General features: G+C 28.6%; 1 protein-coding gene across 1 annotated transcript in view; it reads right to left on the bottom strand.

Moving 5' to 3' along the window:
- Positions 1–336: 336 nt before the first annotated feature.
- LOC148278885 (protein O-mannosyl-transferase Tmtc2-like) overlaps positions 337–14830 on the bottom strand; it is a 378152-nt gene continuing 363658 nt past the window's right edge. The window contains exons 9-10 of the mRNA XM_088230743.1: positions 3084–3207; positions 337–1201 (exon numbers count right to left, since the gene is read on the bottom strand). Of these exons, the coding sequence (XP_088086869.1) occupies positions 1171–1201; positions 3084–3207 (155 nt within the window). The 3' untranslated portion in view covers positions 337–1170. The remainder of the gene's footprint in view (positions 1202–3083; positions 3208–14830) is intronic.

Raw genomic sequence — 14830 nt, 5'->3', positions numbered from 1 at the left:
AACAATAAAATTAGCTAACGCATTTCGTTGGGGAAACCTTCAATAATCAATTTAATTATACACAAGAAGCATTAAAATTGAAATCTAAAGATTGTTTATTAAAGGCGCTAAAAAGCAATGGCATATTTCAAAATACCAAATAATACTTTAGGCACTTTTAGAACAGTACTCGTAATATACAAAAACCTCAGTCACCAATCAAAATAATGAATTATTCTTTATTATTTTTCAAAATAATTTGCATTCAAGTTTCACATGACACCAAATAAATGATAATGTTGGTTAGATTATAAATAAGTTAGTAAGATCCAAAGTCTTGACTATAGATATATTTTATCAACCTTTATTTAAAGTTAAATTACTAAATACACGTATGTGAATTTTTAAAAATTATTAATGCAGTTAAATAATACTGAGAGAGCACATTTTGAATCCAATATTATTTAATTGTATCGAGTCGATTTGTATTAATTTCTATTGATAAATTTATTGTTCTTAACTTTTTGCACATTAATACAAAGCCTTTTTTTCAAAATACCAATTACACTTTTAACTTTATAAAAGAATCATTCAAATTAATATTGAAATTTCTTAATGGGTGTTAATTTAAATGAATAAAATAAACATTAAAAGAGTTTGACGGATCGATATTCGGTGTCATCGCTGTCGCATTATACTTTTAAGGTATTTTACACTATTATACACAAGGGTATTATTTTATAAAAGCAATTGAACTAAAAGTAATTATTTTTTATAAATTAACCTCTAAGTACTACAAATAATTGCATTTTATTTATTTTTTACTTACTGTGAATCTCAATGACAAAAAAACGCTTTAAAACAGTATTAAATAGATGATTTAGCAGAAGATATTGCTTGAAATTTTAAATTTAACCTTTTATTACTTAATAAAAACGAAATATTCATTTCTTGATAAAAAGTTCTTTATTAAGGCCTGTAATTACAAAACTCATAAATATTCTACTGAGTATTTTAATAAATGTACTTTATTCAATATTTCCTAATATTATTTGATGGATGTATAAATAAAGCGATTGTGAACTTATTGAGCTAAAAACTCAAGACATTCTTAGAAAATCTAAATAATGAAAGGACGCCAACACTTTATTTTTCAGTTGAAAAAGCGACGTATGGCGTCGGCTGTATGCATTACGTGCAGCAGGAATTCGGAGGTTCCAGTCTGAAAACAAAAGAGCAAAAAACGTTTGATAAAAAACAAGTTTGTGTGATCAAAAGCACTATTGTAACTAGGTAGCACCAAATGAAAGCGAATACTGGAAGATACTAGAAGGAATCAAACAAAAATGGATATTTTGCATTATTTGTGTAAAACGGAAATACAAGATGGGGCCTTTGATTGAAATAATTAATATAATATGAAGATGTTGATGTACTTATTTATATCTTCGTCATCATCATACCCTGTCCGTACCCAATGATGCATAGAACACTGTATTGGTGAACCAAACGCAGCGTACCTCAATTATATGTTACATGAGGGTAAGGTGATCCGGAAACATAAAATACTGCATTGAAGGAAACCAAAAGCATGTAATATACCTGCAGCTGATACAAAACCTTGGGGGATTCTATATTAACAACGTCAACTGCGCAAAGAGTAAAGTAAGCAAAAACATTCATAAGGACACACTCTATGCAGATCAATAACAGAGGGAAGAGGATGCATGGACAGAGACCAACACGTCCCCATTCTCAAATATCCTGTATGCCTTTGTTTTTTTTATGTAATAATAGAAAAATACACAAAGTTTAAAAAAAAAATAATAAAAAAATATGAAACAAAGTAAATTATCTACAAATAATGACGAAGAACTATTTATAGTTGCACTGAATCTCTCACTCAAAAAAAAACTGTCTCTAAAAACAAAATGCGAATAATACACATAGGAGTGACATAACAAATTATCGTCCAATATGCATATTATCTGCCATCCCTAAACCCTTAAAAAAATAATTTAAATAAACTACTCGCGTCAACAAACTTAAAGCATAGTTTAACAACCTCTCAGCATGGATTCATGTCTGCTAGATCTATACTAACTTATTAAATGTTATACTTATTAAATGTTATATATATTTACATTCAGAAAACAGGAAAATTTTATTTACACTGACTTAAACAAGGCTTTTGGCAAGGTGTGTTTAAAAATTCTGGTCATCAAATTATCTAATCTAGGAATAGAAGGTCCCACGATTAAATGGTTTCAAAGCTATTTGACTGATATAACACTAACGGTAAAAAATTGTAAAACTTTATCCTAATCTTTCTGTGCTACTAGTGGTGTTTCACAGGGTTCCCATTTGGGCCCAATACTGTTCATCATCTTTTTTAATGATTTAATGGATGTATTTGATGATGTTGATATATTGCTGTTTAAAGATTTTTATAGTTATTAATACCGTCAATGATTGTGTGACTCTGCAACGTTATTTAATTTAACGTATATATTTTTTTTAAATACTTAGCCAAATATGTTACTATTATAATATTTTGTAAAGGGCAGATTTTCCGTTTATGTTAATAAAATAAGTACTAGAGCTTTATGATAAAATTCAGTTGCAGAACCCGGGACCTCAAGTGTGGTAGACAAACGCGCCAATCGGTAAACTACGAGACCCACTTGCTATATATCCACTGGATTTCCCTTTTCATGGTTTTAACCTTAGAAAAGCCATCGAGGCAAAAATATTCGTCCCGGATTTCGGTGTTATTTCGCTTACGGAACTTCAAAAATTCTTTATCGGCCTTGGCACAAAAAATAAACTAACTGACTTCTTCCATGATTACTACTATGCTGGTAAAATATTTCGTTGATTTTCATTATTTTTACAGCTTAAACAAAAAGTTTACTTTATAACTTTTTAGAAAAACTTTAATGTTTTGATAAAAAAATTAGGCTTTATTTTTATTTTTTTTAATCTTTGAATATGAGGGAAGCAACATGTTAATTGTGTGAAAAAAAAAGAATATTATGTGATGTATGTTTTTTATTTTATTTTCAGTAATGCATTATTTTAGCAGGATATAAGTAATATTTTACCTGCAATTCGAAACAATCATTCCAGGTTCATTGATGATTGATGAAAACAATTTCGCTTTCATTTTTCTTCTCTCCTTATTCCTCAAAGAAATAACATGGTGTCCCAACTTTTCTTGAATGTTTTCTGAAAATAATAATGAAAGCGTTATTAGTTGTGTAATTTTTTATGTGTAGATGACGTCAGAATACCCTTTTATTATAAGTGATAAAAACAAAAAGATAAAAAAATTAAAGACAAGAATTGATGTCATGTAATCATGTGAGGGCATATTCATTATTAACTCATATCTGTTAGTGGTCCTGGGTACACATAAGTAATTTTTTTTCAACACTGTAAATGGTTTTTTTATACTGGAAATATTTTTGAAAAACTTTCTAGTATATTTTTTGACTGCAAAAGCAATACAAAAAATATTTTTTATTTACTCAAATAAGAGTTCAGTTATGCATTTTTTTGTGTTTAATAACAATGTTTTTTAAACAGATGATTTCAGTGGGTAAGTATTTGAGTAAATAAATTAATCGAAGATTATTATTTTTAATTTTGTCTTCACAATATGTCTTCTTAATCTTACAGTTATTTACTTAATAAATAAATACAACATTAAACTTATTTTGTAATAATTATTTTATAATTCTAAAAAAACAAAAAAATTTTTTTTTATCGTTTTGGTTTAATTTTACCACCCTGATTTGTATGGAAAAAGTAAGTTTTTCCGGCAACACGGTTTGTCTCAGGACTGTAGATAATATATTAAAATCACTTTTCACAAATATAATAAAAACATGAAATGTGTAATTTTAAATACGGCAAAGAGAAAAAAAAAAATTATTGTTAGTTTTAAATAAATTCATTTTAATATTTAAATAAAATAATTTGTATTTATATATGAAAAAACACGCTAATGTTCTACTTTAGAGGTTACAATAGGTGAAAAATTTAAATTGAAGGAAGTTATTCAAAAAAATGGTACAAAACTTAGACCAACCATTGAGAAAAATGTGTGCTTTAATTTTTTCACGGCTGGCGAGAATTGAACCCGCTAATCTGATTTCTCGGTTAGCTATCTAATTAACTACGCCGCGGTACTGGTTTTCCTTTTTTCTAAATAGAAAAGTATGAAGATACACTCATTTGTTAAAAACGAAAAGATTTATTACTGAAGGTTGTAGTTAAAATTTTATTTTGTACCTTCTATTAAGGTTAACGCCTATCCAACGCGATGGAATCTTCAGCATGTTATCGAAAGAAATTTAAAACCTTGTTCTCTCCTCTATGTAATTATTTTCAATTTACGATAGCATCCAAACACTTCCGAGTTTCGAAAACACGAAAAACATCCGATCGTAATAAATTTACCCTATTCAAATTAAGTTTGAAATATTGAAGAAGTAATTGAGTCCGTACACTATGCAAATACAAAAGGTTTTTTTCTTCTTCATTTTAATGGGAGTAGGTTGCATGTTAGGCTATTGTAAAGCCTTCAAACATGGTAGCCTTAATAATTACCACCCCATTTCTAACGAACTCTTCGAGATATATGGTTTTGATTAACTAAAATTCCTTTTTGGGTTATCTGATGAGGGTAAAAGCATTTGAAGGTATTTTATCAAACATATTCAACCAACTACCGGATTCTCGTGTTCTAACAAAATGATCACTATCAAATTTGATTATCCTAAATTTCATTTGGAGAAGGCAGTTTAATTACACCAAAATGCAAAGCGTAAATTCTTTTTATTTTAAGCCAAAATACACACTTTCAACAAATACGTCGGAGTGTCTTAACGAAAGTTAGAAAGATTATTTAAAAAAAGTTTATCAAATAAACTTTTATTGTAGATTTAATGAACTTTAAAAAATACACCGCGCTCTTTTTAAAATATTTATGATAACTGAAAAGCTTTTAGATTGTTTCAATTAAATAAATAACTAAAAATATGTAAGCAGAAATATTTGAAACAAGGAGGGCAGTTTTTAAATCCTGCAGTTCTGAAAGAATACTTTATGATCCAAAAGTTCTTGCGTTCGTTGTAGAAAAAAACCTCTCCTGGGGATTTTTAATTAGTAATATAGCGAGAGAGCTTCTACGAACTTAAATTAAATTAATGAAGAATGGCGTATGAAGCTTCTACATTTCTCGGAAAAATACGAAAATGGCAGTTTTTTTGTTTCCCTGTTTTTGTAATAGCCCAGTAAAATATGTTTTTATTTTGTGCGAAATTCTCGTACAAAAACACGAAAGTTATTTTTAATTAACAAAAAAACATTTTGAGATAACATGAACTACCACATGAAATGAATGCTTGAGTTTAAATTCGCGTTCTGATGAGAATTTAATTATGCTTTTGAGTTTGACAAAAATACAACTTAAATATACGTACGCACCCCGACAGTATTTTTTTCTAAATCCTCTTTGTTGGTGTAGTAAATAAAAGATCCTCGAATGTATTTATTTTTAACATGCATAAACGTTACAATTTATCAAGTCTCACTGAACTGCATGACTGTAGTTTATCAGTAGGCGCTTATAACAAAGATTTTATGTATCGCGTTATTCTATAATATCTCTTTATTTAACTATTGGGTGGCTGTGATATCACACTAGTCGACATAGGACACAAGACTTGATGTATCTTTCTTATTTTTAAAAATGATAAATTCGTATTTTTTGTGATCTTTAATTGGACATTTTTACACTCGATTTGGAAAGTAAAATTTGTATTACTATGCTAAATGTCAATACAAAAAATATTTATCCTTGCCACGCGAAGAATGAATGTCCACTAATTCAGCAATACATCTATACAGATACTGTATACATAAGAGAACACGAAGATAAAAGTCATAACAAGAAAGACAGAGACGCTGTTTTGCGGCGGGTGTTGTCTAAAACCGATTCGTCTTCAGTCAGTTGATGACAGTGATGGGTAACGCACGCGCGTAACACGATCGGCGTTTTTGTGATTTTTAATTTATTTTGCTATAAAAATGTTAAATTAATTTTTTATTCGCATAATTTAACGAAAAAAAATTATAAAAAGGGATGTTTCCATGTTTTTATATCTTTTTCAAATGTTTGAACTTTAGAATATTCCATTTTTTACTATTGGTAACACGATGTTACATCGCCACGCGCAAAGAGATTATTTACTATAGTTTTTTATAAGTTAATATCGCGTCAATAATATTAATAGAATAATATGAATATACACATAGATATTATGAAAATAACAAATAAAAAACTAAAGCCCAAAAATCGTCCAAATAATATTTGCTTATGAATCACAAAAAACTTATTACAGTAAATCACGTTCTAAAAGTCAGACCCTCAAGATATGTCTTTTTCTTGAGCTTGATAAATTTGTACTTTTTAAATATTTTTAATTGAAGCATATTATATATTCAAGATATATTGTAGTTTTATGTTCTTTTCCCGTATTTATCAATGAATTTGGGGAGAAATAATCTACTTACTCTGGTGGACCGAGTATTGTATACGTGCTTCTTTTTTTTAAATATAAAAAGACATATATGTTCAAAAGTAAAAACACTTTATCCACATACTTAAAAATTGTTTTAACGGCTGAGGGCTTTCCCATCAGTTTCGGTTTTTCTATGAAAAATATTTTTTTCACCGAAAAATCGAGATTTTTTTTTTTTAAATTTAATAAACCACGAGTTTATTAGAATTTAACTCTACTTATTTTAGTTGAATTTAACTTTTATATGTTTAATTGAATCGGCATTAACTTTGTAACACTTTATTATAAATTATAATGAAAATTAAACTTTGTTTTTAGTGTTACACAATTTTATTCTTTTACAAAAACACTACTTTAGATAACTATCCATTCATATACTAACACCTAAGATAAGGGGAAAAACACCCCCCTGCTCTAAGTTTCACTGATTAATTTGTTTATTTTTTATTTAAATTCTTTGACATTGTGAACAATATTCTGTGTTTACTATATTAGTTTTATATCACCCGTCGATGGGAGAAGTGTTTTCCCGAAACTATAGTAGTGTTCTTGTAAAATAATAAAATGATGTTTCACTAAAAACAAGGTTTTATTTTCAAAATAATTCAAAATATTGAATTAAACTCTACTTATTTCAGTGTATGTTTAACTGTGAGTTTAGGAAATAAAATGAAGTGCTTATGTTGGATATTGCAATTCTTCTTAACTGCAAATATAGGAACAATAGGAAAAATTATTTAATTTCTTGTATATTCTAGGTATTTTATATCATTTAAGATTATTTGGAAAGATTTCTTTTGTAACTATAAAGAAACTTTTCATACAAGTCACCAAGAGATTAGTTTCATAATTTGCAATCAACACCGCTTTTTCCAAAGTTATTAAAAACTTCAATTTAATATATTAAAATACAATAAAATCACTTAGTTTTTATGTACCAATTATATTTTTTAAAGTTTGACAACCAACTAGTTTCGGCAATACTTTGCCTTCTTCAGGGTTAATTACAAACTAATATTTTATTTTATTTTAAAACACCAGATTATAATGTTCCACAAAGTAAGTGCTTCAAACATCAAAAATACTTTAATTTAACTTTACACTCATGTAACAGAAACCGGGATGATGGTATTATAACTTGTTTTAACTAGTTTTAGACTATACCAAAAAAATATTTTACACACAGTGATATAATATCGCGTTACCTCAAGCAAAAGACAAAATATTCTGAAATTTAGAGATTAAAAAAAAACATAGAGACATACTGTTGAATAATTATTATTCCATAATTTGCAAACTATATAAAATAATTTAGGCCTGTTATAAAAAAATAATTTTAAAATCATCAATACACCGATAAATAAACCAACGCACGTGAGAAGGAGTGCACATTCCCGCTCACTGCCAATAACCGACTGATTGAACAAATCTTTTCTCCTGTTTTTGTAATTTTCACACAAACACCAACCAAGAAATAGCGTCACTATCTTTCTTGTTCTAAATTATATTTTCGTGCTCTTTCTTTTACAGTAAAACTGATTTATTGTGGTATTGCTATCACTTTCATTAGTAGAATCATTCTTTGTATAGAAAGGTTAAATATTTTTTGTATAAAAATAAACCATATGATTAAAAGTTTACTTTCTAAATCATGTGTAAAAATGTCCATTTGAAGATCACAAAAAATACATTTTGATAATTTAAATAAACAAGAGAGATTTATCAAGTATTGTATCCTATGTAGATTCGTCTTACACCACAGCCACACAAGCGTTTAAACGTATTTTTTAAATTGTATTATTATTCAAATCAGATTCTCAACCTTGCCATTTGATTATTTAGCAAAATATTTCCTGTATTTTTTTTGTGACCCGAAAATGACCCGTTACATCATTCTCGGGGCACCCGTGCTGAATGAAACTTAAATATAATTCAAAATGTTAGTGAAGCTTTGAAATTTCTATTTGAAGTTCACATCCTAAATCCTTGAAGTGTACATAACACAGATCCTCGCTTTGCATCTATTACTGGAAAATCTCGAAGAGACTTATCTCGTTTTTAAATTGTGTTTTAGTTTTCGCGACTAATAAAGCAAACAGTTTTTTGGCTATATCCAAATCATGATAAAAAAAACGATTCAAACATCTAGGCAGTTTATGAAGATAAATAAATATTTAAACGTAGATAAAAAACTTTTTGAAAAGTTATTAGGAAATATATATTGAGATTCAATTAATGCAAAAAAATGCTAAAAATGCTTTCTAAAAACCACATCTCAATTATCATTGTAATTATCGTTTTGCATTTTTTTTCCATTGATTTGAATGAAACTAATATTATTTATATTTAATTATGTATGAATCTTAATTTGTATAATTATTTTACACCGTCTTCTTTGGAATTTTATACTTTATAACTTGTCATTCTGGATTGTTATTTTATTGCATTACATGTCATTTTAAAACGATTTAATTAATTTTACTATATATTTTTTATGGCTTAACACGGACACAGCATTAAAAGCTTTAATACGTCAATTTATATTTAAACAAGTGTAATTTTGAATGAATAAATAAATTTCTGTTAAAGTCACAAAAATAAGATGTATACTTTTTCAAGCTGTAATAATTACTGTTGGGTTCTTCTTCTTTTTTTTCTGCAGTCTTATTCTCTCCACTGCTGGATAAAGGCCTCTTCCAAACGTCTTTATTCCTTCCTATCACTCGCTTTCATCATCCACGTTTTACCGGCTATAGAAGCAATGTCGTCGAACCATTTTTCTGTGGCCTTCCAACACTTCTTTTGTTTGCCCACGGTCTCCACTTTATTATTTTGGGTGTCCACCTGCCATCATTTTGCCTCACCAAGTGTCCTGCCCACTGTCATTTCAATTTCGCTGCACGATCCGTGATATCAACGACTCCGGTTCGGCGTCTTATTTTTTTATTTCTTATTTTGTCTCTTAGACATACACCGCTGTTAGGTTATGAATGAAAAAAAAAATTAATAGTCGAAAAAAATACTATAAATGTAAACTGCATTTAACAAACCGAGCCGACTGTAAAAGCTTCCAGAAGCTGAGGGGCTCAGTTGTGATCGCTTGAGTTGCTTTTTGGACGGAACTTGTCGAAACGAGCGTGGAAAGCGAAAACTGCCAAAGGCAATTAAAATTCAAATGAATTTTTAGACTAATTATTTCTAAAGAACCACACTTTGTTAGGAATGTGCTGCGAGTAACAATAAGACAAAACTTTTCTCGATTAAAATACAAATAAAAAATATTGAAAACGTTACTTGACATTTTTCCTGCATGACTTAGGGTTAAAAAGTGAACAGCAATTGTAAATACATATTTTCTTATTTTATTAAATATTCATCACGCATTTATATTACAAATGGTTTTCAGTTATTACTCAAATTATAAATACGGTATTATTTGATTCATTTGTCTATTGGAAACTCCCATGAATAATATCATGTTTCATGACGCGATGCACAGTATTTCGTTTTATCGCTGAATTTCCTACCTTGGGAGTTATTAAGATTTTAGAAAGGCAGTAAGGCAAATATAACACCGTGTGTAAAGTGGCCAATAAAAACCCGCCAATGACAAGTCATAAGTCCTGTTAATCCTTAGACTTCCATATTCCCCTCAAAAAATGTTTTCCTTCTCTGTTGCAACAAATTGAAATTAATAAAAAATATATTCCAGATTATCCACGCAAAAAATAATTTTAAAAATACATAAAAAGATAAATAATGTTTTTATTTATAACACTCGGTTCATTTACCTTCTAGTGAAAAACAGATTCAAATAAAATTATTGTTTGTTATAAGATCTTGTTTATTTTAAACATGTTATATTATTTCTAATTTTTACTTGTGACTGGGTTTAGTCTTGCTTGACACCAGTCTGATAATATCAGTTACAACAATTCCTGGTAATTGCTGAAAAATCCCAAAATACAGTCTTTAAAACTAAAAATAAAACTAGTTTTAACATTAAATTGTATAAATAGACCACAACACGTTATGTTAATAACTTTTGGATATTATTATGGATCTAAATGAATTATTTGAGAAATTTGATTTATTTTTTAGATAACAGGGGAGTAACAATTTGCATTGAATTTAGAGAAAAATGGGCGGAAAACACACCCCTGGTTCTCCAGAGAGATGCTAATTGACCAACTGGAGGTCAGTAGGGAAGCATACTCCAAACACCAAAGACTTGATTTACCGCCCGACTCTTTAATAAAGTGTAAGCGTACTTTTTACTTGGCGGAATTACAACAAAGTGCTCTCACACAAAGAAAGACAGTGAATTTATTTACATTAGCGCAATTTACGTTTAAACCATATGATTCTTTATGAGTAATTACAAAGAATTTTTTGCTAAAATAACTTGGAAATCCTTTGATCTTTAACCGTTTTTTGGATTATTTGTTCTTAAACTGATAAGGGTTTGTTCTATAAGTGAAAATGAATACTTCAAGTTTATCTCGTAACAATAACAAAGTTTTGCTAAATTTATTAATAAGCTCATGGTAATGATTTTTAAGCGTTCGGCAAGACGTATTTTTAAGTTTGTAACTATGTACACTGAGTAATCATGTTTAATTTTATATAATATATTCGTAGCAATTATATCTTAAATTGTTTATAATTTTTTAATTATCATTATTTTTTAAATTAAAATAAACATATAACAACAGAGATGAAGAACATTTTAGAGAAGGTAATATATAAGTCCAGGCATCAACTGGGCTTATGACCTGTAATTGGCTGGTTTAAGTGGCACTTTAAACACTGTTTAACATTCACCATTCTGCTCATATTTGAACATCTATATTCCTTCAATTCCTTCATCGGCTGATGTTCTGTTTAACCCGCCAACGACAGGTTATAAGCCCTGCTGATGTCTAGACTTTTCAATTATCTTCTTTAAAAAGTTTTTCATCTATGTTGTAATGTGTTAATATTAACAGCAATCCAGGGAGTTGAATACAGTCCTTGGCCACAAAAATTTGTAAAAATAGTTTAAAAAAATATTTCCAAAAATATTGTGTGTTAAATTTATTATAATTTTTATAACTAAAACAGGTAATCACCGCCTTGGAAATGTTTAAAAAAAATGCACATTCAAAATTATTTAACTATAAGTATAGTTTTTATATAAGATTACCCTTTTTTTTTTTACTAACTGATATTTTCACGTGTTATTGACAGTTTTAAAACGCACTATTAAAGTAAAAGTGTACTACCTCTTTTTTATATTTGACGATTAATTTATTATTTCTTATTATCTAGAACGCGTTTTATGAATGAAACATTCTCCAAAGTGCAAATGTTATAAAACCTCGTGTTAAACTATTCCGTGCAACCCTTTTATTTTTATCCCTACTAGCATAGTTTCCGGTTCCAATAAGGAACTTATCTCAATTAAGAGAGCTTAGGTGGGCATTAGCTTGTAAAAGTTTACACTGAGATCAATGTAAGACTAACACAAGCAGAATAAGGTACAAATGCCGTAATAACCCACGTGTCATTTCGAAACCGACTTGCAATAAAAATCCAAGTTTTATCTATTTTATATTTATTTTTGAAATAAAATAAATAACTTTTCATCAAAATTTAACATTTGAAAATGCTTCATTTTTAATAAAATAACTTGATTTCATTAAAACAAGTTGCTTTTACAATTATTCTTTTAAAAAATTACTTTTAAAAAAATATACCATTAAATTTATTGTATAAATAAAAGACGAGTAATACTTTAATACACAAATTTGAAAAATCCAGTGACCGATTTCATCTCTTTCGCGACACCTTCGAGACTAGTATCTCTATTAAGGAGTTCAATGTACTTATACAAAACAGCCGTCATCATCATCATCATCACCACTCTTGTCCAATGTTGAACATAGGCCTCCCCCTTTAGTCTCCATATTTCCCTATCCTGAGCCAACTGCATCCAACCACTTCCTGCAACTCGTCTTATGTCATCAGACTACCTTGTCTGAGGCCTGCCGACACTTCTTCTACCCATTCTGGGTCACCATTCCAGGACTTTTTAGATCCATCTAGAGTCTGTGATTCTGGCTATATGACCAGCCCAGCTCCATTTCTGGTTGGCAGCCCTATAGACCACATTGGCGATCTTTGTTCTCGCTCTAATCCATGTATCATAAATTTTTTTTCGTGAACACAAAAGTTTCAGTACAGGGAGAACACAAGCATCAAAAAGTTTCTTCTTTAAGTAATGTGAATACTTCGGAGATTTTAGGATATATGAGAGCTTACCAAAAGCGGCCAATGCTAAACCTTGCCTTCTTTCTATTTCTACCTCTTGATTATCTTTGCCGAGCTTTATTTCATGTCCTAAGCATATATAACTATCATTTTTTTCAATTATTTCTCCATTTACTACATGATTGGTTTGCATCACTCATTACTTCAGTTTTTGAAGCAAAATAGCGGTAAGGATAGATTATTCAAAATAATATAAAAACTAATTACATGAAGTTATTTTTTTATTAAGGATCAACATCAAATATTTTTTTTTTTGGGTAAACTAATGAGTTGATATAATGCTATTTTAATGAGTGTAAGTTTTTTTTTTTAAGGATTTTCCGAATTTGTGGATTAAAGTATTACTTGTTTTTTATTTATATAATAAATTACAATGAACTTCTATCAAGAATTTTCACTAACAAACTTAAATATATCATTACTCTATTTGTATTACTAATTGCATTTTTTTTATACATTAAAAAAACATCACTGAAGTAAAAGTTTATTTCCTCTATTGTTGTCCTTAATAAAAATTAAATGAGTTAATAAATATCAAACGCAGATAAGTCTACAACGATTTCCTATTAAGTCCACGTGAACCTTCTTGCTTCTGAATTGAAACAAAGTTTTTTGACAGAGTTTTATATTAATAATGTTTTGATTTTAACAGTACTGATACAATCAAATTTTTTTCCTCTGCATTTTGCAAAACAAATATTTAAAAAAATTGGTGGACATACTGGCGTTTAATATTTATCAACTCAAATAACGTTTTATAAATTTAATGTACTATTGATCGAGAACATTTTTAATTCCAAAGTTTTGCAAGAAATAAAAAAAAATAAATCCTGTTCATTTTTACAAACATCGTAAATTCTTGTTACAAAAATGGCTGGTGGTCTTGCCTTTTTAGGAGCTTGAAAGTAAAGTTCTGGTCCTGTTAGAAACTTTTCTCATTGCTTTTGGATTGCCTGTATATTGTGTACCTTAGTGTGTGGTGTACTGATTATACAACCTATACAAGCTTACGGGGGTGTGCCAAACCTAACAAGCAATAGCTTTGCGCATTACAATTTTCACAGTCAGTATTAAAATATTTTGAGTCTATCCATTTTTTTATTGACAAAAACCGGATTCAACCACGGAGACTTATTAACAATATTTTCAATCACACGAAAACTAATCGGTGTATTTTTCATAATTTAGTTCCACATTATCTATTTTTCACCTACTGACGAGCCTCTTAAACAGAGGTTTAGCATGTTATTTCTTTAAAAAACTGATGGCAACCCCTGAACGTAACAGCTTGCAAACAAACATAGTATTAATAGCAGTGTAATTTTTATAAGTTGCCCTCACAAGAATTGAGTATTTTTTTTAAAACCTTTATAAATTTACTAAAGTCTCTAATCAGTTTATTCACGCAAACGTTTGTGATTTATTTTAAGATAAAACAGTAATAAAAAATCATTATTTTTTTAAAATTTTATTTTAATATAAAAGCATATTTTCAAACGATAGAAAAGAGAGAAAAAAAGTATGACCAAATTTATAAAAATAATGCTTTGATAATTGTTTTTGTTTGTACATAAACAAACAGTTATTTTGATACAAAATAATACACAATAAAATAAATATATTTACCAAATTATAAAAGATTTTTTTTTCATGTACTTCAAGTAAAAAGGTGTGATCGAATAATATTTTTATCTATCTTAGCCAAATTATTTTTATTATGTTTTCAAAAAAAGTGATCAATCAAAGATATTACACAGAGACTTGTCACAAAAAGAATAAAAGTATTGATTTCGTAATTTTTTGCATAAATTATAAACTCAAAACACGCTACCGTGTGTAGTATTTCGTATGTGTGTAGCAACTGGGCGATTGGCTATAAAATTTAAACTTTTTACGTTTTATTTCTCTTGGAAGTGCTGTTTGGATGGTGCCCATTTGCGAATATTGTC

The sequence above is a fragment of the Micrasema longulum genome, unplaced genomic scaffold, assembly GCF_059751315.1.
Source record: "Micrasema longulum isolate JH-2025_06_02 unplaced genomic scaffold, ASM5975131v1 h1tg000813l, whole genome shotgun sequence".
Taxonomy (NCBI): Eukaryota; Metazoa; Arthropoda; class Insecta; order Trichoptera; family Brachycentridae; genus Micrasema; species Micrasema longulum.
This window is presented reverse-complemented; position numbering and strand designations above follow the sequence as displayed.